We start from the raw sequence: 23049 nt of genomic DNA on the forward strand, positions 1-23049 counted from the left end.
TCTAGCAGTAAGTGGCATACTAACCATGAAGGCCTACTAAAAGTAACATGTCACTTTTTCTTTCAACGTGAAAACATAATTTGTAATGCTATGATGAAGTGTAACAGTTGGAATTTGCTGAAATACACAATATTGTCTCACAAGTGCACTTGACACAAGAACAATTTCTCATTTACAATGTCAGCCTGACTGCAGACAGCAGGGAAAAGCAGGTACAAGAAAGCAAGTACACAATTTTTTGTCTATTGCACTTTATCTCAATATATGCAGCTGAAGATTAAGTTGTTTCCAAACAAACTTTCTAAAATACGTTTCGTTAATATTACAAAAACTTGTCAGCATTGTATTTAAATAGGTAATTTCGATATGACGGGATTTTCATTGCTGGGCCCTTGTGCCATCTAGTGACTAGAGCTTGTAATTGCACCGAAGTTTTAGGACCGCATTTTGCTTGTTTGCCTTCCATTCAGTGCCACACACAAATATGTTCTCCGGGAAGGAGCGAACCCGCGCCACCTGCACCGAGGCCCAGCGATGGCACCACCTCGCCTCGCACTTAAGGAACCTTGTTTTTCTGTAAACATACAGTACGGTGGGTGAGAGGTCATGACAAATGTAAATATTTTTGTGTGTGTAAAAAATGTGACCAACTGTTTTTGCATTTTACATTTTGCATAATTATGCCAAACATTACGTTGCTGTATGGTAAATCAGTTTGACTGTCATGTAATTTGCATAATATGTAATTCTCCCTATTGTGGGACTATTAAATATATGTATGGAAGTATTCATACATATGTCTACAAAGCTAAAAAAATCTGTTAAGAATAGTTAATTACACTGCCCTCCGTACTTATTGGCTCCTGTGGTTAAAATGTATTTAAGACACAGATAGCCTCTTAAAAAAAAATATACATTTTGTCTCCTTTTGAACCATTGAATATATTTGTACATGCTATGTTAAATTCAAGATGGGTATTATTTCTATGAAACAGTACTAAATTGTTTTACCACTTACCAGTAGGTGTCACCACCACCACCTAATGCTTTGACGTTGCTACGTGCCCACGGTTTTAGTCAATCATATAAAGAAGTTTCATGGTGGAAACGAGCAATTTATATGTAATTAGCAATTAAGCTTTCCGACCAAATTTACCTTCACCTCAACCAGCTCATTTTTATTTGATTCAAAGAAATAACACCACAATATAGGTTTAACCATTTATTTCAACAATGTGCACTTAACTTGCAAATGCATTTAAAATTAACAGGAATATTTGAACAGGTTTAACATGGAATTGTTGACTTGATTAGTTGCCACCCCTCAGACGGAGGACAAGATGGAGGGTGGACTCTTTCTGGATGTTGTAGTCTGACAGAGTGCGGCCATCTTCTAGCTGCTTGCCAGCAAAGATGAGCCTCTGCTGGTCTGGGGGAATGCCCTCCTTATCTTGGATTTTGGCCTTGACGTTCTCAATGGTGTCACTGGGCTCAACTTCAAGTGTGATGGTCTTGCCAGTGAGGGTCTTTACGAAGATCTGCATGCCACCTCGTAGACGGAGGACAAGATGGAGGGTGGACTCCTTCTGGATGTTGTAGTCGGACAGGGTGCGGCCATCTTCCAGCTGTTTACCAGCAAAGATCAACCTCTGCTGGTCTGGGGGAATGCCTTCCTTGTCTTGGATTTTGGCCTTGACGTTCTCAATAGTGTCACTTGGTTCAACCTCCAGGGTGATGGTCTTGCCAGTTAGGGTTTTTACGAAGATCTGCATGCCACCTCGTAGACGCAGGACAAGATGGAGGGTGGACTCCTTCTGGATGTTGTAATCTGACAGAGTGCGGCCATCTTCAAGCTGCTTGCCAGCAAAGATCAACCTCTGCTGGTCTGGGGGAATGCCTTCCTTGTCCTGGATTTTGGCCTTGACATTTTCAATGGTGTCACTAGGCTCAACCTCTAGTGTAATGGTCTTGCCAGTGAGGGTCTTTACGAAGATCTGCATGCCACCTCGTAGACGGAGGACAAGATGGAGGGTGGACTCTTTCTGGATGTTGTAATCTGACAGAGTGCGGCCATCTTCTAGCTGCTTGCCAGCAAAGATGAGTCTCTGCTGGTCTGGGGGAATGCCTTCCTTGTCTTGGATTTTGGCCTTTACGTTCTCAATGGTGTCACTAGGTTCAACCTCCAGGGTGATGGTCTTGCCAGTGAGGGTTTTTACGAAGATCTGCATGCCACCTCGTAGACGCAGGACAAGATGGAGGGTGGACTCTTTCTGGATGTTGTAATCTGACAGAGTGCGGCCATCTTCAAGCTGCTTGCCAGCAAAGATCAACCTCTGCTGGTCTGGGGGAATGCCTTCCTTGTCCTGGATTTTGGCCTTGACGTTCTCAATGGTGTCACTGGGCTCAACTTCAAGTGTGATGGTCTTGCCAGTGAGGGTCTTTACGAAGATCTGCATGCCACCTCGTAGACGGAGGACAAGATGGAGGGTGGACTCCTTCTGGATGTTGTAGTCGGAAAGGGTGCGGCCATCTTCCAGCTGTTTACCAGCAAAGATGAGCCTCTGCTGGTCTGGGGGAATGCCTTCCTTGTCTTGGATTTTGGCCTTGACATTCTCAATAGTGTCACTTGGTTCAACCTCCAGGGTGATGGTCTTGCCAGTTAGGGTTTTTACAAAGATCTGCATGCCACCTCGTAGACGCAGGACAAGATGGAGGGTGGACTCCTTCTGGATGTTGTAATCTGACAGAGTGCGGCCATCTTCAAGCTGCTTGCCAGCAAAGATCAACCTCTGCTGGTCTGGGGGAATGCCTTCCTTGTCTTGGATTTTGGCCTTAACATTTTCAATGGTGTCACTAGGCTCAACTTCGAGGGTAATGGTCTTGCCAGTGAGGGTCTTCACAAAGATCTGCATGCCACCTCGTAGACGCAGGACAAGATGGAGGGTGGACTCCTTCTGGATGTTGTAATCTGAAAGAGTGCGGCCATCTTCAAGCTGCTTGCCAGCAAAGATCAACCTCTGCTGGTCTGGGGGAATGCCTTCCTTGTCCTGGATTTTGGCCTTGACATTTTCAATGGTGTCACTAGGCTCAACCTCTAGTGTAATGGTCTTGCCAGTGAGGGTCTTTACGAAGATCTGCATGCCACCTCGTAGACGGAGGACAAGATGGAGGGTGGACTCTTTCTGGATGTTGTAATCTGACAGAGTGCGGCCATCTTCTAGCTGCTTGCCAGCAAAGATGAGTCTCTGCTGGTCTGGGGGAATGCCTTCCTTGTCTTGGATTTTGGCCTTTACGTTCTCAATGGTGTCACTTGGTTCAACCTCCAGGGTGATGGTCTTGCCAGTGAGGGTTTTTACAAAGATCTGCATGCCACCTCGTAGACGCAGGACAAGATGGAGGGTGGACTCCTTCTGGATGTTGTAGTCTGACAGAGTGCGGCCATCTTCTAGCTGCTTGCCAGCAAAGATGAGCCTCTGCTGGTCTGGGGGAATGCCTTCCTTGTCCTGGATTTTGGCCTTGACATTTTCAATGGTGTCACTAGGCTCAACCTCTAGGGTAATGGTCTTGCCAGTGAGTGTCTTCACAAAGATCTGCATCTTTTCACCTAAGATGAATAAAAAGGCTATAGGTTAAAACTCCTAAACAGTTAAATATGAGTATTATTTAAGTTAGTTAAACATCTAATCCATTGAATATTTATAAACATTTCACTAAAAACTATATTTTAACTATTGTAATGATTGTATGTTAATGAGCCTTGAAAAAAACAAAAACGTTTAACACGCCAGCCGACAGCGCCATTTTGAGACTGTCGACTCCCTTTTGTTCAGCTGCCGTCGCCCATAATGGAAGCGGCCACCGAAAATGTTGAGTCACTGCTAACAGCTATTCATTGTCCTAAACCATTACACCAAAGACGATGGAACGTAGCAGAAAAACGTTTAAGATAGTTCGTAAAACCGAAGCGTAAAGCTAAGTATCGCAGAACCATTTAAAAATAAAATATATACAAAAAACCAAAAAGCCTCAACGTTTGTTACAACAGCCACCACCGCTTACGAAGACCAGGTAGGTAAGCTCAAGTGTATACCCTCCGCAAAACCAATACAATTCACGCTAACGACCGTTGACTGAAACAAAAATATATTTACTTACTATTTAGAAGTGGCTATATTGAATATCTTATCCGTCGTTCAAGATTCTTGCGAGTCTTCTGCTGACGATCTGAATAGCGCCTTCAGAAAACCTCTTTAAATACTACTGAGGCTGCCACGTCATTGACAATATCCATCCGCACCAAAAAATAGTTCCCTCCTTTCCCGACACACTGCATTTAAACTATTAGAGTTTATTTCGTTGATACCCATAACACTTAAAGTAAAATTTATGAATACATACAATTTATTGCCAATTATATAGTTGTTTTATTTATTTAAGTAAAACACTTGGGTAGCCCCGCGGAATAATATCACATGGCACGAAGGTCCTTCTAGCTGGAATTTTCTAGAAGGCTCTTCAGTTTCTCGAATCCTCTTGCTTTGATTGGATGGAAGGATTGTTTGTTTGGATTGCCATTGGTTGCTGAGCAGTAAGTAACGTGGACGCGTGTCCTAATGACAACAAACAGCTAAACAAGACCTTGTTATACAAGGCCTTTATTTTTGTGTTTTGTCTTGCCTTGGCGTGTGTATTTGTTTTTGCGTAGTCTAAACTTGCTTGCTATGTAAAAGTGTACCTGACTAAATGGCACTGAGGTGAGATGCCAAATGTTGGGGATTCATTTCAGCACAAATGTACTGTATTTGTTAGTTGATGGAAACGTGACTTGTAAATGCTACCAGGCACCAGCTGTTGCAATACCGACTTGTGTTATTTTAGGCATGAAGGGCGGGGGCTAGCACAGTTGGCCTCACCTAAACTTAAACGTCATGTATCATAGCTCCCTACTAAAAAACACATTTGTGCATGAAAATAAATGAGGTAAGTAGGCCCTACTACAATAGTTTATTTGTTTTTAGTACTTGTGGTAAAACATAAATAAATAAATAACATTGGTTAGTAGCAGTACTGATGCACAACCCATTTTGATAATTGGGCACAACGAACAAATAAACTGCATGCAATAGTTTTCTGATATAATTAACATAAACAAAATACAAAATTTTAAATGTATTTTATTCATCCACAGAGGTTAAAAAAATTAACAAGCCTATTTTGACACAGTAAGCTAGTGATTTGTTTTCAGATGTTTGCCGTAAAAGTAAAAAGTTGTGAGAAAAAGAAATATCTTCGCCTGAAAAATCTACACATGACCACATTTTTGTAGTATAACTAGCTTTCTCCAACATTTCAAAAACAAGTGTGTTGGGTTCATTGAAGCTCCTATATTTTTCATAAATATGAATGCAAATGATCACTTGTGTACCATCCACGACCCCACGGATAAGCAATATAGACATGACATATGAATGGATGAAAATGAGTAAATTACATTATAATTGGCAGCAAGGATGGATGTAGTGCACAATATCAATATCTAAGTGTGTCTCGTGTGCATACAGAAAACACTACACTCTACAACATATGGACTCGTACTTTACCACTATGCGTGGCAAGACACTAATAGGACCAAAGTCAAGTGCAGTCACCCTTAATTTCATCATTTAAAGTAATAAACTTAACCCAATTGCTTTGATATGGCTCCGTGGCCTCGCGGCTTTCTATAAATGGGTGATGATATGATAGGATACAGCTCATGTTCACGTATTTGGGTCACAACCATATCATCGAGCACATGTCATATGACACCAAACCCGTGATGTACCACGTCACAGTTTTCCAACACAGAGCTGTGTGTCAGGCTGAACTAGTTCAACCCAGGAGGAATGTTTGTGCAAGTCTGCTGCTGTACTTTGCCCTCCCTCCTTGCTTGGAAATAATTACTGTGGGCCCTGAAAGTGTTCCAGGAAAAGGCCTAAGTTGCACTTGTAAAAACTGGTTTATCACGTGAAAGGCATGCTTTCACAGCTCCGGACAGCAAAGATGTTGGAGATCACATTTGAATAGACCTGAGAAGAATCAGTTGCCTGAATGAGGACAGCTTTGCGTAAATGACCTGTGATGGACTTTGATGTTTGTACCGGTTTCAGGCGGGGGTATCTGATTGCACAACACATTTCCCGATGAACAAGTCAGTCCTGTTTTGCTAGAATTTTTTTTAAGGTTAGCTAAATGGTCACCTTATTTGTGTAACTGCTTGTTTGGACATTATGAAGAAAGAATGACTTTGTGACTATTTCCTGTTGTTTCAGAATGGACCTTGTGAAACATACCGGCGGCTGCCATTGTGGAGCGGTTAGGTTTGATGTCTGGAGCTCTCCAGACCTCCATGTTTTTGATTGCAAGTATGGGTATTTCATATTATTAGTATGCGATGTTATTACTGTTACAATAATAAAAAACAAAAAAGTATGTTTCAGTGGTTATCATGTACAGTAGTGATGGGAAAACGAAGCTTCGTGAAGCACTTGTGATATTTTTTGACTTCCCTAGATGGTGCTCTTGGTTTAAATATAAAGGTCAGTGCAAAGGAAATTGATTACATTTCCACTGCATCTTTCAACCAAGAGTGGCATCTAGAGGAGTAAAAAAATATTACAAGTGCTTCATGAAGCTTCATTTTCCCATCACTAATGTACAGTAACTTTTGTTTCCCTTTCTTTTGAACCTTTTTTTGTAATTTCCAGCTGTAGTATTTGTACAAAGAAACAAAACCATCATTTTATTGTCCCCAAATCCAACTTTACTCTTCTGCAGGTAGGAACCTGATTTTCAAAACACACACACACACACACACACACACACACACACACACACACACACACACACACACACACACACACACACACACACACACACACACACACACACACACACACACACACACACACACACACACACACACACACACACACACACACACACACACACAAAATACCGGTACAACCTCAAATAACAGCAGTCATGTTTTCGTCTCGTCCATTCTATCTTCCTAGGGCAGCGATCACCTGACCACATATACATTTAACACTCACGCTGCAAAGCACACCTTCTGTAAAAAGTGTGGAGTTCAGAGCTTCTACACGCCACGCTCCAACCCTGATGGATATGGTATGAGGGGGAACTGCTTTTACACACCACATGATGATTTTCTCACCATTGTAATGGAAACATATTTTGTTTATACCGTAAACGCCAAACTGATCATGGTGCGAGTTTATTGTAGAACAACAGAAATTTTTAGATAACAGTAATATAGGGGAATCCATTCAAAAACTAAAATCTGTTGTCGCCCAGTTAGTTATAAAATATACGACACAAGCAGTTTTGTTTAAACTTATTATCCCCCCCTTATTATCTCCTCAGGCGTCGCTCCACACTGTCTGGATCCAGGCACAGTGCGAAGTATCAAAGTAGAGAAGTTTTTCGGGGAAACATGGGAAGAAAGCGTGAAAGCGCACAAGACAATCAAAGACATGTCAAAACACAAGGAGCGCGTTCAACCGGAGGAGACAAAATAATTTGATTGTGGTTCGTAAAAATCTAAACGGTGCAGTGACAGAATGACTTTTTACACAACAAGAATGACTGAACATTATAAAGTTGTTTTTATTTTTTTAGGCAAAACTGATTCATGTCATCAATTTTATTACACTTGTGACTTAATGGACTCCATGCATGCAGCACATGCGTGTGAACTTCTGGTCGGTAGCTAAACGCATAGTAAAGAGTTGCTACAGTCATCTAAATAATGGTGACGTGATCAAAAGGATCTTTACGCCAATCATATAATTTCTCCTTACTAATCCCTAATCGTAAAATGGCTGCAGGTGGGTGGCTGATAATGGTATAGGTCACCGCTGCGAGTACCGATATCCTTAAAATCTCATTTTGAGCCAGGGGAAAAACCCTGGTGATGCTCTGCATGTGGTCCATTATCACCCTTTCTATATTCACATCGTATTCAAGTCATAAATAGCTACAAGTATAGCATTTTGGTCACCTCCTAATACATTTTATCAACCTTTGGACCCCGTGGAATCATCTGGAAAGTGTTGACGAACATGTAGCGTGAGAAGGCGATGTACAGGTACCGAAACCAAACCAGTTGACTTCGGTGACAAAGCATGGCAGCCTGAAAAGAGGAAAGTTTATACATGAGAATAAAACTCAAAAGCATCTTAACAGTTAATCGTGGTCAAACGGTCTTTTTTTTTTAATGATTTCTCAGTGGTGCAGTATGTCCAAGCCTTACTTTGCACTGCCTGTAGCCCTTTGAGGCTATTATGCAGCGGAGCGACGAGGGGAGCAGCCAGCTGAGAGGAAGTTCCAAGACGGAAACATATTTCCTGAGCAGGCTGACAGTCGTCAAGCAGAACAAACGGCAGTCTGGGAGAACAGGAAGAGACCGTTTTTGGTTAACGTTCACGACAGCTGCAGATGTTGATTATAAATGTAGACCGCTCTCCTGGCACGTTACATGAAATGAGAATAATACAGCAAATATAAACAGTTCTAGTGTACAGAAAATTGGAAACTTGAGAACCACGTAGGCCAGAAAGACTTCAATCTCTTTGTGATCACTTGCTATCTATTTAGTCACGTGAAGAAGCTTCAGTCACGTTGGGGCTAAATTTAATTCCTCTTCCACGTGGATGACATGCTATTCAGTCAGTTAACTGTAAAACCTGTTTGAGCATGATTAATGACGCACCTGCTGGTTTTTAGATGACTCAAATGAAGGTTGCTTTGATTTAGCCTGGCAACTGTGACTACCATGCTGTTGTGATGTGATTAACTCATTCACTGCCATTGACGGCTAAAAAAACGTCAAAAATTCATTTGAACTATTTCGATTAGTTTCACATTCCCCCCCCCCCCTTTTGTTAAAAAGAGTATGAAAAGCTAGAATTTATTTTATTGTACATTTAGAACAGATATAAAATGTGTGATTAATCGTGAATTAACTAGTAAAGTCATGTGATTAATTGCGATTAAAATTGTAATCACCTGACGCCCCAATTTTTTAAATCTTTTCCTCCTCTTCTTCTTTTTTTTTATTTTTAAAATTAATTCACTGCCTATTGACTGTTATAATAGTCAAAAATTCATTTGAACTATTTCTATTAATTAAAAAAAAAATCCACTTTTGTTAACAAGAGTATGACAACCTTGAATTTTTTTCATGGTACATTTAGAACAGATCGCGAGTTAACTAGTGAGGTCATACGATTAATTACAATTAAAACATTTTATTGCCTGTCGCCCCTAATTTTATTTCATTTTTTTAATGAATTTATGGCAGTGAATAAGTTAATTGCGCTATTTCTTAACAGATTGAAGACCCTGTTGACCTTACTAACTCTCAATCTGATAACATCCTGCCTGAGTTCCCCCTCTATGTTTTTATTTAATTGAGCAAATTACAGAAAATGGATGGATGGACGTTACATTAAGAATAGACAGTGCAGCACGGTGATTAGTGATTAGCATGTGTGGCTCACAGTTCTGAGTTTCAAGCTTCGAATCGCTGTACTAGCCTTCGTGAGTTTTTTAAAAATGTATTTATGCAAATGTTCCTTAATTTGATAACATTTTTAAACTTAATTCTACTTTAAATTTTTCATCACATCTCCGTCTATAATCTTTTGTTCAATTGCTAGTTAGATTTTTTTAAAACATATTGGCTAGAGCGCTCATAAAGATCACTAAATACAGCATACAAATCACTAAACTGGCATCACTGACTGCTTTTGCAAACTTCAGTCACATCTCTGTTGTTCGGTCTATGTCAGCTAGCAACAATGGACGGATGTTGAATTAAATTAGATTAAATATGGCTCCTCTAGGGGCGGTACATTGTGACCACGTCAAAGTATCCTTGAGTAATATACTAAACCCTTAGTTACTCCTGATCAAAGGTAGAAAATCCAGGTCCAGAAAGTAAAAACCCTGCCACAGTTTGGCTTTAGCAGCCCCTTGTGCTAGCTAGCAGGTATCCGGGTACCCGGGGAGCTCGCTAGCTAGCATCTGGGGCTAAAGCCAAACTGTGGCAAAGTTTTTACTTCCTGGACCTGGATTTGCCACCTGTGCTCCCGATGCTGCGTCATCAGTAGGTGAATGAGTAGTCGAATGTAAAGCGCTTTGAGGGCCTTGCAAGTTACTGAAGGTGGAAAAGCACTATATAAATGAAGTGCCATTTAAACAGGTTATGGATATTTAGGATGTACATATTCAAAACAGATCATTTCCATGGCATTTAGGTGTGCACATAAAAGTTATGTTTAAGTGTCATTAGGATTATGAGAGTCCATGGAAATGTTTCCACCCTGTAACAGGCAACTGACGCCAAAATAGAGAATCCCCAGTGTAAAGCACCACATGATAACTTGTGAATGGAGTGAGTACAAATAAAGATCCACGCCTTGCTTGTACAGACAGCAGCCGGTATGACACATGCCACTTTAGTGTGCACAAGAGGGCGCCATATATTAACAAACAAAATGTATCTACATTAGGCATAAGACATTTTTTTCCCAGTATAGTTCAAAAGAAACCTTGTTTTACTGGTGAGATCTCTTAGTAGTCACAAAATGAAATATAATGACAAAATACGGCAAAGGTGTGAATTTTACCATTGGGTAGTTGGTCAGTGGAAGCGAGGTGCCTGTAAGAGGAAGAAAAAAAAAAACGAGCTGTTGAAATGATCCATGATCATGGCAGGTTCTTGTGTTTGAGAATGTGGACAAAAATGACTCTTGCCAGGATGCAAGATGAAAGATTTGCCTTCTGTGATCACAACACAAATTCAACCAATGCCTAAAAATGAGGCTGTGCGGTGCTAGCAAAATTGTGGAGATGTCAGTTTGTAATAGATGAGGTCTGCAGTTGGATCAAAAGCCATAAGTGAAAGATTTGTGACCAAGACTGGCCCGACTGATCTAGTTTGAAGATTTAAAAAAAACAACCAAACATTTATCCCAAACCAGAGCTGCCCTACTTCACCGCGTTAGTGTCAGGATTTATTGCTGCTCTCTGAAAGCACAACAGACTGCTTTTGAGGATTCTTTTTTTGCCATGTACAGCAGTCCTGAAAAACATTATGCAAATGAGGTATTTGTTTTCATGTGTCTATTTTCCCCCGTGTTGTCCTTCAAACAAGTGTGTAATGATTAACTGAAGGGAATGTTGGTGGATTAAAAACAGCAAAGCCTTGAAAGTCAGCCTACCTGACAGCTTTATAGATAGCTATGTGATTGCTGTGGCCACTCACTCCTCTTCCATCGAAGGTTAGCACCTGAAACAACAAAAGATGTGTCACTGCGGGTGGAAGGGCAGAATCCGTGGGTCCAAGGGTGAGTGAGGACAAATCTATCGCGAGGGAGAACCATTTTTCCGGTTTAGTTGTCAGATTTCTGACTCTGTCTGTTGAGGTATTTGGCAGCTGCCACCTGGTATTTTTGAAGCATTTTTTTTTCTGTGTGCATGTTTGCACTCATGAGGAAGTGAAAAAAAAAGCAGGACTGAGGCGAAAAAGTAAAAATTGGCAGTTGCTCTGTAGCCTATTTTCTCTTTGCACTCTCAGATAAAACTGAAATGTTAAGAAAGGCCACAATGTTCTGTAAAAGGAAAATTAACTGCTAAATGATAATAATATACAAATACCGTCAAATTCTGACGATAAACTCAATGTTTATCCCCGGAATTAATCTTTGCGGCATGAAAAAAAAGAAAATACGTGTGCCCATGGGTGTAATGTTACTAGGGGGTGTGCCAAAAAAATAGATTCTCATAAGAATCGCGATTCTCATTTAATACGATTCAGAATCGATTTTAAATGTCCCAAAATCGATTGCATTTAAATTATTTTATACTGTCTTCCCTTTGTTTGTGTGTGCCTTTATTGGGAGCGCTGCTCATGTTGTACCCAATTTGGCCACTTAGCGGCAGCGTGGTTCCACGCGGTCTGATACACTGTTAAGTTGTAGTGCCACGAGGAGAGCACTAATTAGTAGATTAGTAGAGTAGATTACGATTCCTTGAATTCAAGCAAAAATCATTGACAATCAAATAATTGTGAATCAAAAATCGTCCCTAAGCGAAAATCGATTCTAAATCGAATCGCGCACCCAAAAATCGGAATCGAATCGTGACTTCTCTTAAACTGTTTAATTTTCATGATTTTTCCCGATGAGCTACACGCTAAATACAATTTTAAAAATATATGTGTTTAAATGACATATGGTAAGGTTGACAGTTTTTACATTCTCTGTGAAAACGTTTTGTTTTTTAAATTTATTTTATTTAATGGGTTGCGGCTTATATCCCAGTGCACGGAATGCCAAAAGCGCAATCTAGATACAGTACTTGCTCTATAATTTTTTTGTCGATGACTACTCCAACCTATTCTGCACATGAGCCCTTTATACTGGTAGCTTTTTTATTTTCTTTCAGGACGTACCACACGTGAATTCACTTAAATTCTCCTTCAGTAATGAATTGCATTTTTGCCTTGCTGCACTCTATTTGTTGACATTTTCACCAATTTGACTGACCTTTTTTATAGAGATAATCGATAAACGATTCATTTGATTCTAAATTTTCTACATTCCTTCCTAGCCAATAGCACAGAACTGCACCAGGGTTGATATGAATCTGTCTGTAAAGACACAAATGGAATCTAAATGCTTCACTTGTATTTTAGGGAGGCTTCAAATACAGTCACGCTTGAACAGAAATAATAGGTAGCTTTGCAGGATTTTTTACAGAAACCACAGGAAAAACTAAAAAGCGTCAAGAACGCCGCGGTTCCCGAACATGTGCTTAAGCTAATAATATAAAGATTGCTTTGGCAGAATGAAACGTGTACGTTATCACGAAGGATACGCGCATACCATGTTGAAAGTGTGAGCTCTCATGTGTTTCACAATTATAGAGGTGACCAGGGAGAGCCTCCATTCTGCTTTGGGATCATCTGGAAGTTTCCTGGAAGGCAAAGAAAAACAGTCTGGCGTCACTGGGTTGCAGCGAGATTACATCAGGATTTTATTGAGATGCATCATGTCTGGATTGTAACCTCACGGGAGTGACAAAGTGAAAACTGCAACAGAAGTGAGAACATGTTGGAAAGTTGTGATATTAAACATAAACATCCCAAACTGCTAGCCCAATCTAAAAAAAAAAAAAAAGTAGAAATTTATATTTTTTAAACATATTTATTTTTTATTTTTACTAAATAAAATATTATTATTATTATTTAGATGAAAAATAGAATAAGTAAATATTCAAAACATGTCAGAGTCCAAATTTGTAAGTTGTCAGAAAAAGAGACTAAAGGTAGATGAAAAAGGTAAAAAAAAAATGCTAAAAATGTCCAAAAAGTAACCATATAATGTCCAAAAAAGACAAAGAAAATGTTTTTAAAAATTACCTAAAAATGTCCAAAAAGTGGCCATAAAATGTCCAAAAGGGAAGACGAAAATGTTTTTAAAAATTACCTAAAAATGTCCAAAAAGTGGCCATAAAATGTCTAAAAGGGAAGAGGAAAAGCAGAAAGTTATCACAAAATTGTCAAAAAAGTCAGAAAATAGATTTAAAAAAGTCAGAAAAGAAAACGGTATAGAAAACTATAAAATGTCCAAAAATAAAAGAAGAAATCCCCAAATTATCATAAAATGTCCATAAAATTGCCAAAAATGTCAGAAAATTGATAGCAAAAAATGTTATAAAATGTCCAAAAAGGAAAAACGGTGGCAGAAAATGGCTATAACATGTCCATAAAATTGCCAAAAGTGTCACAAAGTTGACAGAAAGGCAGAAAAGTCTAAAAATTTATGAAAAGATACAACAACAACAAAAATCCAAAAAACAGAAGAGAAAGGGTAGAAGAAAATGAAAGTGTGCATATTGGCTCTAATATATTTGTTATGGTGGAGCTCTAATAAGCTCTTGGGCCCTCAGTACATTAGATTAACAGCACCACGTTCCCTTCATCGCAATCTTTTTTGTTTGCGGCGCCACACACATTTTTTGGTTATTTATTTGGCCTAAAATGGCTCTTTTGACAGCAAAGGTTGCTGACCCCTGTGTTAAGATATATGTACGAGCATAAAGCAGGGGTGGCTGAGGGGCCACAGTCTACTCTTGCCCCCTTTCCTTTTGTCACAAACAATGAGTCAGGACAGTTGAGCAAGAAGAGGCAAGTGATGGATTAGGTCACAAATCTATTGGCCGTGCCAGGGTCAGGCTTTGGTGGTGTGCAGGGGTCGCCGTGTCAGAGGGAGGAGGGGCTGAGTTCACAGATAGGCCTGCCATCGTGGACTCCGTTATTTGTGCACCGCTCCAATGTCACATCATGTGTTTGTACCGAATGCCTCAAATTAACAAGACATTTAAATTGTGGGCTTGTCAGACATTGGCCAAATCGTCAACTTCAGCCAAAGGCAATAGCTCGTAAATATATCAGGTTCAACATGTTATGCTTTCTTTCCCGGATTGGGCGGCACCCATCCACCAAGTTCTGCGAAAACTGGCTTGGATATTTACTAGTAAGCTTCTCGTGTCTTATATTACAGAGTGCCGGTGCCGTCTTTCTCACTACTGCATTTATTCAGCTGTTATTTTAGCTATTTCGCTTCAGGGTGAGAGGGATGTTGGGAATGAACAAAAGACACAAGACACCTGACCTTTCCTCAAGCAGACCAAGTGTTGCCGTCACTATGACAACGCAGCAAAATGTCCTAAAATAACCTACCCATCTACCACTTGTAGCTTTGCATGCGGATGCCTAATTGCTTGCAGGCGTTTGTGTGCTGTTGCTGAACTTTAGCCCAGTGAGGGGATCCTGTGCGTGTGTGTTTGTGTGCGTGTGTTACACAAGGCTTGTTTAGTCTGGTCACATGGACTATTGGCCTGGAGAAACGTCACACTGCTGTTCACACAGTCGCATATCCTACACTATCAACCTAGAAAATAGCTACAAATTACATAAAATGAACAGGCATCTTTTCTTTGTTTATTTATAAAATACAGGACCTACTTTGTATGGACCACACAATAAAAAGAAAACATTATCCATTGGCCAAATAAATACCGTTAAAATATCTGGCAGTATAACCCACTTTTCCAGGAATGCAGTAAAGTGCAAAGAACTAAAAATAAATACAAAACAGTGCTCCAAGTTACATTGAAGTATGTCTACCATTTATCCAGCAGAAGTGTTGATAAATGAACTGTTTCAGAGGTCGAGTTTTAGGAACACAACATTTAATGTCAACTTGTTCTGAAGGCCTGACTGTGAAGTATCAGTCGCCATGTAAAAGGAATGCGTCGAAAAGAGACTACGATGAATATAGTCGTGTGAATGGATACGGTTGTCAAGTAGATAGACGGACGCCGTTTTTGCTACGTGTGCTAAGATGAAAATCAAGTGAATGAAAAAAGAAATCCTGATCGGTGTGTAACCGTATTATTTAGCGGGGGGAAAAGAATCGAAAGCATTCCCACAGTAGCGACAAAGGAATGTTTAATTATAGATGGACTACTGATGAAACATATTTTTTAAATATGGTGCGAGCATGTTTTCATGTCTTTTGATAGTGATTTATAAAATGTTTTTTTTTTTAATCCACGAGATTTACGATATACCATATCTACGCGTTATACTGTATCGCAATATAATTACAGTCCAACTGTTAAATGTTTCAGCACTTTTTACACATTGTTTTGTTCTCTAACAATGAGCTGAAAAATTCACAAAAGTTTGCTCCACAAACGGATTTCCAAGGATATGCAATTCTATGCGTCTCTGTACAAGAGTATGAAAACCTAGAATTTTTTTTATTGTACATGAGTTAACTAGTGAAGTCATGCGATTAATTACGATTAAAAAATGTAATTGCCTGACGCCTCCAATTTTTTAATAATCTTTTCTTTTTAAAAAAAATCGCATCAGGCGATTAATTTTTTAATTGTAGTTAATTGCATGACTTCAATAGTTAACTCAGGATTAATCACAAATTTTATATCTGCTCTAAATCTACAATTTTTTTCTCTCTAGGTTTTCGAACTCTTGTCAACAAAAGTGGAAAAAAATGTTAAACTAATAAAAAATAGTCTATAGCCGTCAGTGGCAATGAGTTAATTACGATGAAAATTTTTAATCGCCTGACACCCTAGTTGTTTTTAATGAATGAATTATTAATTCAACACTAGATATCACTAAATTCCTAAATCCCTTTTAGATCACCTGTAAAGACTGTATCGTTTACGCTTCACTGTGAAATTGCAAACAAAAGTAAAATATTCCTAATATAGTATCAAATATTGCCCTGCACATTCATTGATTTGTTACCAGTCACAGAATGAACTGATCTAGGACTGTAAATGTCAAATATAAGATATCAGATTGAAACACAGGCTGAAGTCAGTGAGAAATGTCAAGGAAGTCTTGGTTCATCTTGATAAAAGACGACGCTGTTAGATTTGTGCAGTGAGCAGTTCTAATCATTTGCCGGGAGCAGACTGAGGTCAAGCCAGCACGAGTGGAGAGGCAGCAGAGCGTGTTCCGATCGGGCTTGATCACAATGGCCACAAAATGCACCGGGGCCCCAAATTCTGTCAACACAGCTGTCCTATTCATGAGCAATAATGGGGAAATCCCATTTTCAAACTGGATTTACATGTCATCTGACATACTGTCTTCTTAAGAGTTCTAAGCTACAGATGCCACTACTATTATACAGTAATTCCCCGCAGGATAAACATCTGCTGTCGATCCTGCAGCCATACTGTAATAGTTGGGAAGAGTGAAAAGGAGCAATGGAAAGTTATACTGCAGGGCACACTAACATCAATTTAGGCGGTTATTCTAATGATACAGTGCACACAGGTGCTCCATCACAAGTGCTAACAACAAGAAGCTGCATTCTTATCTGGAACTTTTACACTACTGATGCTGCAGTAAAGAAATTTGATTTAGTGATCTAATTAATACAATTAATTAGGGGTGTGCCCAAAAAATAGATTCTCATAAGAAGCGCGATTCTCATTTAGTATGATTCAGAATCAATTTTAAATGTCCTAAAGTCGATTTTATTTTAATTACTTTATACTGTCTTCCCTTTGTTTGTGTGTGCCTTTATTGGGAGCGCTGTTCATGTTGTATCCGATTTGGCCACTTAGGGGCAGTGTGGTTCAACGCCGTCTGATACACTGTCAAGTTGTAGCCACATTAGAGAGTAGAAGGAAAAAGTCACGATCAAGTTATTCCAATAAAAGTTGTTTTCGAGTAGAGCACTAATTAGCATTAGCCAGTCAGACTGGAGTAGATCATTACGATTCCTTGAACATCTATAAATTGAAGCAAAAATCATTGTCAATCAAATCATTCTGAATCAAAAAGCGTTCCTAATCGAAAATCGATTCTGAATCGAATCGTGCGCCCAAAAATCGTAATCGAATCGAATCGTGAGACATTCAAAGATTCCCACCCCTACAATTAATTGTCCTCAGTTGAACTCTAGAGAAATCGTTGTGGACATAGGCAACAATGATCTGATCACCATGTCTTCCATCAAATTACCACATTATTTTATTGGCAGACCACACAATATTCTAGTCTCTGGGTTTTGATACTACATTCCTTTGTGATCCATAGAAGTTGAAGACAGAGATGGACAGAGATGATTAAGACCAAAGCCAAAGTGTGGCTAGCCACATACATGCACACATAGCACAAGGCCATCACACAGTCACGGAGTCAAATAGTGTGGAATGACCTACATTAGCAGTGCTTCAGAGCATTGCCCCAAAACATGTAGCCAACAGGAGTTGGGGATGCGAAGCGGGGCGGTGATTTGAAGGAGAAACAGTGAGTGGGATTGGAGTTTGCAAAATGCTGATTAAATGTGTGCTCAAAAACCACAATACACAGAAGGGGAAATTGGGCTACACTCCAAGTGCAGACAGCTCTGAGATCAAAGTTCAGATACAGTCGCACAGACGCACAGACAGACAAATCCATTGAGATTCATTTATAGGCAGCAGCCTGGAGGTGCTTCGAAAACCATTTCCACCGGAAGCTGTGGTCTCACAAAAAAATATCAAATCCTCTTTTCACAAGATCAAGCATGTAGATTACGAAAAATCCAATATGTAATTCTGAGAACTGATACGTGGTGGCATTTCTTCAACGTATTCTAAGTGAAATACGATACAATAAACAGAAGTTTTAATGGTGTGTGCATTCAATGAGCAAATTGTACCATACCATACTTTTATAGTGTGTGTGCTGCTTACTTGTGGTCTAGTACGGTAATTTTGGAGGATGGTATCCCCAGTTTAGCACAGCTGTTGAAAAGTTCTTGCTTACGCTGAGCACCTTGGTTGTAGTAGTTTCCTGTAAGCAAATTGGTGTAAACATTAGGCTGCAGGTGTATTGAAATGTAAATGTAAAGTGTTATTAAACATAAGATTATAAAATTTCAAATTTATGTAAATGATCTTGATGAAAACTAGTTTATAATGCAAATGTCAATTAATGTGACAACTTGACCTCAAAACAGTCTCACTGCCTTTAAAGGTATACGTATATGCACAAATCCCATGTTAACGACCAACACACCATAAATTTGTTCTATGTCAACATCCCACTTCATTTAATTCTGCTATTCCGGAGTTCTGACTTAAATTCACTGCTTAAGTTCTCCATTAAAATCATAATTTTGACTACAACTACAACAATTAGCTGTAATTTTATGTTTTTATGTTGTGAAAGCAGATCGTTACTGAAATTCAACTTCTGCTAATCTGGGGCATGGCAAATATTGCTAAATGTGATGCTTGAGAATACTTTTGTTGATACTCGGTAAACATTACACAAGTATATACAGTAAATAAACAAGTTAGTTAAATAGGCAAATTGCTGCATCTTATGATCGGATATTTAAACTCACGAATCAGTGATCAGCCCCAAAAATCCTGATCGTGTAAAGGCTAGTATTCAAACAGTGCTGTGCAACATGCTGATCACATTTTGCCATCATGAGTCCAAAAACGACACCTACAAATTGATGAACAGTAGCTTGCCATTGTGAGGCACTAAGGATGTTTTCAGAGCGAAATCCACTGATCTTGGAGTGTCATCAGCAGGTTGCAACAAAGATACAGGGAGACTGGAAGAGTCCACGAAATGCATAGAAGTGGACGTACTTGGACATTAATTTGGTTGATTCATGGATTCAAACATCAGCTGTGAATTTTAAGGTTGCCGTTCACTCTTGGCCGTGTATATGTATGTTGTGCTTCTATAGGTTTTACATTACTTACAATTGGTTACAATCTATGTCATATATACATATTGCTTTCTAACTAAGTCAAACTAGAAATAAACTGAAAATCAGCAAACACACCGAATTTCAGCAAACGCGACTACTCGTCATAAAGTAGACTTCATAGAAGTGTGGCGTTACTGTACCTTCCGACAAACACAGCAAATGCACGTTGACGTTACATTCAACAAGTCGTATGATCGTTGGTCCAAAGAACATGCATTCATCATCCGGATGCGCGGTTATAACTAGACATTTAATATCAGCCCCGTGTGTTTCCAAGTTGGCAAAAGCATTGATTCCATGTCTTAACGATCGCTGATATCGATAATAAATGCATTTTAAACAGACCAGATAAGCCACTGCTACGATTACAACCAACCACGGGAACATTATTTATCGCCGTACTCATAAACACACCGTGTTAAGACAAGTGTAGTAAGATTTGTTCCGCATGTAAATTACGTGAACTGCCGAGCCAACTTGTGAAAATACTCGAAAAAAAGTTTCTTGACAACTGCTAAGATATTGTAGTGTTTTTATATTAAAAGTAACATCCAATTTTGCTTGATAACTTACGTAGATATAAACATTGTAAGAAAAAATAAGGCGATGGCCATGGTATAAGATTATTTTATATGAAGTAAAAATAAGAAAAAATATTTTGTGAAGTTAATATTTTTCCATATTAACAAAAAAATACAAACAAAAACATTACAGTGTTTGGGGGAACGATTTGGCGAACACACGGCTTTGTCCTTGCAGGTACATAAATACGCACTATTACAAACAACAACTGCCTGTACAAGAAACTACCAATAATTTCAGTACGTTTTGAATATTTAGAAATTATAATTTGCCAGATTTGCGAAAGTATATAAAGTGGCATCTAGGTTGTGAATCTAACCAAACGAGGACAATTTACGTTGATCTGTCAGGACGTGAAGCGACATATGCGGCGGAGCCTCGTCTGCCCAGTCGTCCACTACCCGTTAGCCGCGGATTTCCATAAAACAATTGCACATGTTCCTTTATACAGATGCAGTTCCCTTTCTTCGCTAAAGTCTCCAAATATGAGGTGAGTGCAAATCTCATTTTATTTGGCAAAGCGACGTGCGTAGGGCTATGCTATTCAAGTGCTCTGGTGTACGATGAAAATCTGTCTTGCAAGATGGCGACGTGGTTGCGAATTCAAAGGTGAAATACGGGTAAGTTAGCAGCTAGCGATAACAACAACAACACCATAAATATTTTGCTCATACTCCTGAATATCTGTAGTCGCGTACGTACGCTTGTTGATTGTTCACTACTGCGAGTGTGTCTTTTGATCCACGGGACAGGCTTCTATTGTGATAGTAGGGCCACCCTCCCAAATAAGCGACAACTAGTACTGCTGTAATGATGAGTATGCTAAAGTAGGATGATAAACATTTGCAATGTCACTCATATGCAAAGCGTTGCTGCTAGGGTTTACAATTAAATCCTGACTAAAAGCAGGTCTGTTAAAAACGTCACGGTGAAGTGACGGCTAAAGCTAACACATTATTCGAACCATTACTAGATGAAGCTACTTCCAAACTGCTTTAAATACTTTGTGACTATAAGTGATCATTTTAGCATAAAGCATATTTCAGTGAGCACAAACAAAAGGAGAAGGTGGAAGGGAAACCCCTTAAACGTTAGCATCTTATTGAGACTGACCGTGTTGTAATAATCTAGCTGAGTTTAATGTTTAACAGAACAATGACGCTCATTTTCTAAGCAGGAAGTAGAAAGAAGAACAAATTATTTGTTTTGTTTGATGCTAACGAATGTTGAATTTGCAAGCAAGGGAGACGTAAGTTGGCTGCATCATTGAAACAATTATATTATATTATATATTATTATTATATAACAGTATATGCAGCACAAACTCTTGTTGATCATTCCATTGGGTGTATCAGTGCAGTTTAATTAAAATGAGACTCCACATGTTTACATATCTTCATGAAACATGAAAAGTTGAAGTGATAAAGCCACAGATTTGCTTGCATTATAGTTGTAATTTCATTCACGATTTACTGCCATGGACAAGACTGCGGGTCAAAGTGTTTTCTAAATCAATAACTTACTTGAGGCAGATAAACTGTTAATATGAATTCATTTAATTTTAATTTTGCAGCGTTTATTTTGCCGTGACGGGCAGCTTGACTTATTTTGTATTTATTTTTAATTGTTAGTTTTTTAAAATTATGTTTACAATTTCTGGCAGTCAGTACTCAGTTGTAAAGAATTGAGAGCGTATTGAAGAATAGACGCCACATTTGACTATTAATACTGCCGTGATGGAGTTGGATTTGCTTTGCGTTGATAAATTTTCTACTTTTCAAGAAGTAGAAGATGCGATTGCTGCATTTGAAAAGATGCAGAGTGTGCCCTACCTCCTGTTAACCCTGCTTTGATGGTTATGATTAGGGTTAGGCTGGTAGTGCCAATAACGGCATATTTTCGGTGGCAAAATAAAATGAAAACTTTGTGAAAAGCGACAGGAGGGGGTTGAAGCGAGGCAGGAACCATGCACACTCGCACAGCAGATGACTCACAGTAATTTAACAGACTCCCAGCAGCCTACACATCACGCTAAAGTAACCTATTCACAGCCAATCTACTGTAGTCACGGTAACATAGCCGATTCACGCCAGGCCAAGAATATATATTGCTGCGGCGATTGACCGATCAGTGCCGTTCATGGCAAAATAACGCTAGCAGGAGATGTGATGTCGGTCACAGCAGTATCACCACTGCCAAACTTGTATGTGTAATATATAAGAAAATTATTAATTTCTGCTTGTGTTGGCTAAAATACGTGTGACGAGGACCTTAACAAAAACAATCAATCACATATTAAATTGCATTCACAATATTGATGGAGAAAAAAAAATGCAGTTCGATTACTTGTCAAAATCATTAAAGCCTTTATAAATAGTAGTAAAGATTCCTAATAAATATCTTGGACTAGATGGATGTCATTAGAATGTGCTTGTCTCACAATTTTTGTGTCTTACAATTTCTAACTTTAATTTTGTTTGTCCTCTTATTGCTGCGGCTAAAAAAAAACAAAAAAACATGCAATTTTGTATCACCAACATTTGCCAATACAAATGCTGCACAATGAGCTTAGTGGTTACTGGTTAGTAGCCTCGCAGTTTTGAGATGAAGTGAGTCCTGTTTGCCGTTTGTATGTTAGGTTTTATTGCTATGATGTGTCGATTAGACTAGAGTAAATTCTTCTCTGTTATAAGTTGCTTGTTATTGGACTGTCCTTGGAGCTGGAGCATTTCCCAGCTGACTTTGGGTGAGATGTGTACACACACACTTACACCCTTTACTGGTCACCAAGGCACCAACCTGTCAATGGCACTCATATTAAGCACCTGAATATGCTATCCTTTATTTGCACATTGACATTTAAATATGTTGATTGAAAGCGTCAGTCGCCTCACGGGTATTCTTAATGATACATCTGTGGAGGGGGGGGGGGGGGGATCTGTAAAATGTAGAATTTTTACAATTAAATGATGACACGGATTCCTAAAAAAAATGAAGAGATCATACAGCTTCCTTGCTTACCGCAGTAATGTCCTGTCAAATCAGAGATGGTTATTTTGCTACCACAAAATAA

General features: G+C 39.1%; 4 protein-coding genes across 13 annotated transcripts in view; 2 read left to right on the top strand and 2 right to left on the bottom strand.

The window, feature by feature from the left end:
• The first annotated feature begins 218 nt into the window (after positions 1–218).
• cenpv (centromere protein V) lies at positions 219–8979 on the top strand. 4 transcript variants are annotated; one of them, XM_086098291.1, is made up of 5 exons: positions 219–592; positions 6312–6404; positions 6747–6816; positions 7056–7170; positions 7426–8979. In XM_086098291.1, the coding sequence occupies exons 2-5, from the start codon at positions 6313–6315 to the stop codon at positions 7578–7580; spliced, it is 432 nt and encodes a 143-aa protein (XP_085954417.1). In that variant the 5' UTR covers positions 219–592; position 6312; the 3' UTR covers positions 7581–8979. The 4 variants fall into 4 exon arrangements, with proteins under 4 accessions (XP_085954417.1, XP_085954414.1, XP_085954413.1 ...); XM_086098288.1 differs by lacking the exon at positions 219–592 and adding an exon at positions 4487–4588; XM_086098287.1 differs by lacking the exon at positions 219–592 and adding an exon at positions 4603–4754.
• On the bottom strand, positions 1210–4311 carry LOC147160842 (polyubiquitin-C). The gene is made up of 2 exons (XM_086098275.1): positions 4156–4311; positions 1210–3604 (listed from the first exon to the last, which is right to left on the bottom strand). The coding sequence occupies exon 2, from the start codon at positions 3594–3596 to the stop codon at positions 1311–1313; it is 2286 nt and encodes a 761-aa protein (XP_085954401.1). The 5' UTR covers positions 3597–3604; positions 4156–4311; the 3' UTR covers positions 1210–1310.
• Positions 7645–19797, bottom strand: pigl (phosphatidylinositol glycan anchor biosynthesis, class L). Of its 2 annotated transcripts, none has more exons than XM_086098285.1 (7): positions 19535–19797; positions 18358–18457; positions 12954–13044; positions 11289–11356; positions 10695–10726; positions 8315–8448; positions 7645–8194 (listed from the first exon to the last, which is right to left on the bottom strand). In XM_086098285.1, exons 1-7 carry the CDS (start codon positions 19779–19781, stop codon positions 8066–8068), a joined length of 801 nt encoding a protein of 266 aa, XP_085954411.1. In that variant the 5' UTR covers positions 19782–19797; the 3' UTR covers positions 7645–8065. The 2 variants fall into 2 exon arrangements, with proteins under 2 accessions (XP_085954411.1, XP_085954412.1); XM_086098286.1 differs by having other exon boundaries at positions 7645–8197; positions 8299–8448.
• Positions 19798–20243: 446 nt separating this feature from the next.
• Positions 20244–23049, top strand: part of ncor1 (nuclear receptor corepressor 1) — a 46127-nt gene continuing 43321 nt past the window's right edge. For 2 of the 6 annotated variants that reach the window (XM_086098268.1, XM_086098272.1), the window contains exon 1: positions 20249–20466. The gene's annotated coding sequence lies outside the window, so the exon portion shown is untranslated. Of the gene's footprint in view, positions 20467–20578; positions 20597–23049 lie in introns of those variants that run through there. The other 4 variants (XM_086098270.1, XM_086098271.1, XM_086098273.1 and 1 more) reach the window with 4 other exon arrangements.

The sequence above is a fragment of the Leptonotus elevatus genome, chromosome 16 (assembly GCF_054856555.1).
Source record: "Leptonotus elevatus isolate MCC_2025b chromosome 16, RoL_Lele_1.0, whole genome shotgun sequence".
In the NCBI taxonomy this organism is placed as follows: domain Eukaryota; kingdom Metazoa; phylum Chordata; class Actinopteri; order Syngnathiformes; family Syngnathidae; genus Leptonotus; species Leptonotus elevatus.

Coding starts and splice junctions, on each gene's coding strand:
- LOC147160842 (XM_086098275.1), bottom strand. CDS start 3,596: ATGCAGATCTTTGTGAAGACACTCACTGGCAAGACCATTACCCTAGAG.
- cenpv (XM_086098287.1), top strand. Junction 6,405..6,746: donor CTCCATGTTTTTGATTGCAA/GTATGGGTATTT, acceptor TGTAATTTCCAG/CTGTAGTATTTGTACAAAGA. Junction 7,171..7,425: donor CTCCAACCCTGATGGATATG/GTATGAGGGGGA, acceptor TTATCTCCTCAG/GCGTCGCTCCACACTGTCTG.
- pigl (XM_086098286.1), bottom strand. CDS start 19,781: ATGTTCCCGTGGTTGGTTGTAATCGTAGCAGTGGCTTATCTGGTCTGT. Junction 18,458..19,534: donor TTTGCTGTGTTTGTCGGAAG/GTACAGTAACGC, acceptor ATTTGCTTACAG/GAAACTACTACAACCAAGGT. Junction 13,045..18,357: donor ATTACCGTACTAGACCACAA/GTAAGCAGCACA, acceptor TTTGCCTTCCAG/GAAACTTCCAGATGATCCCA.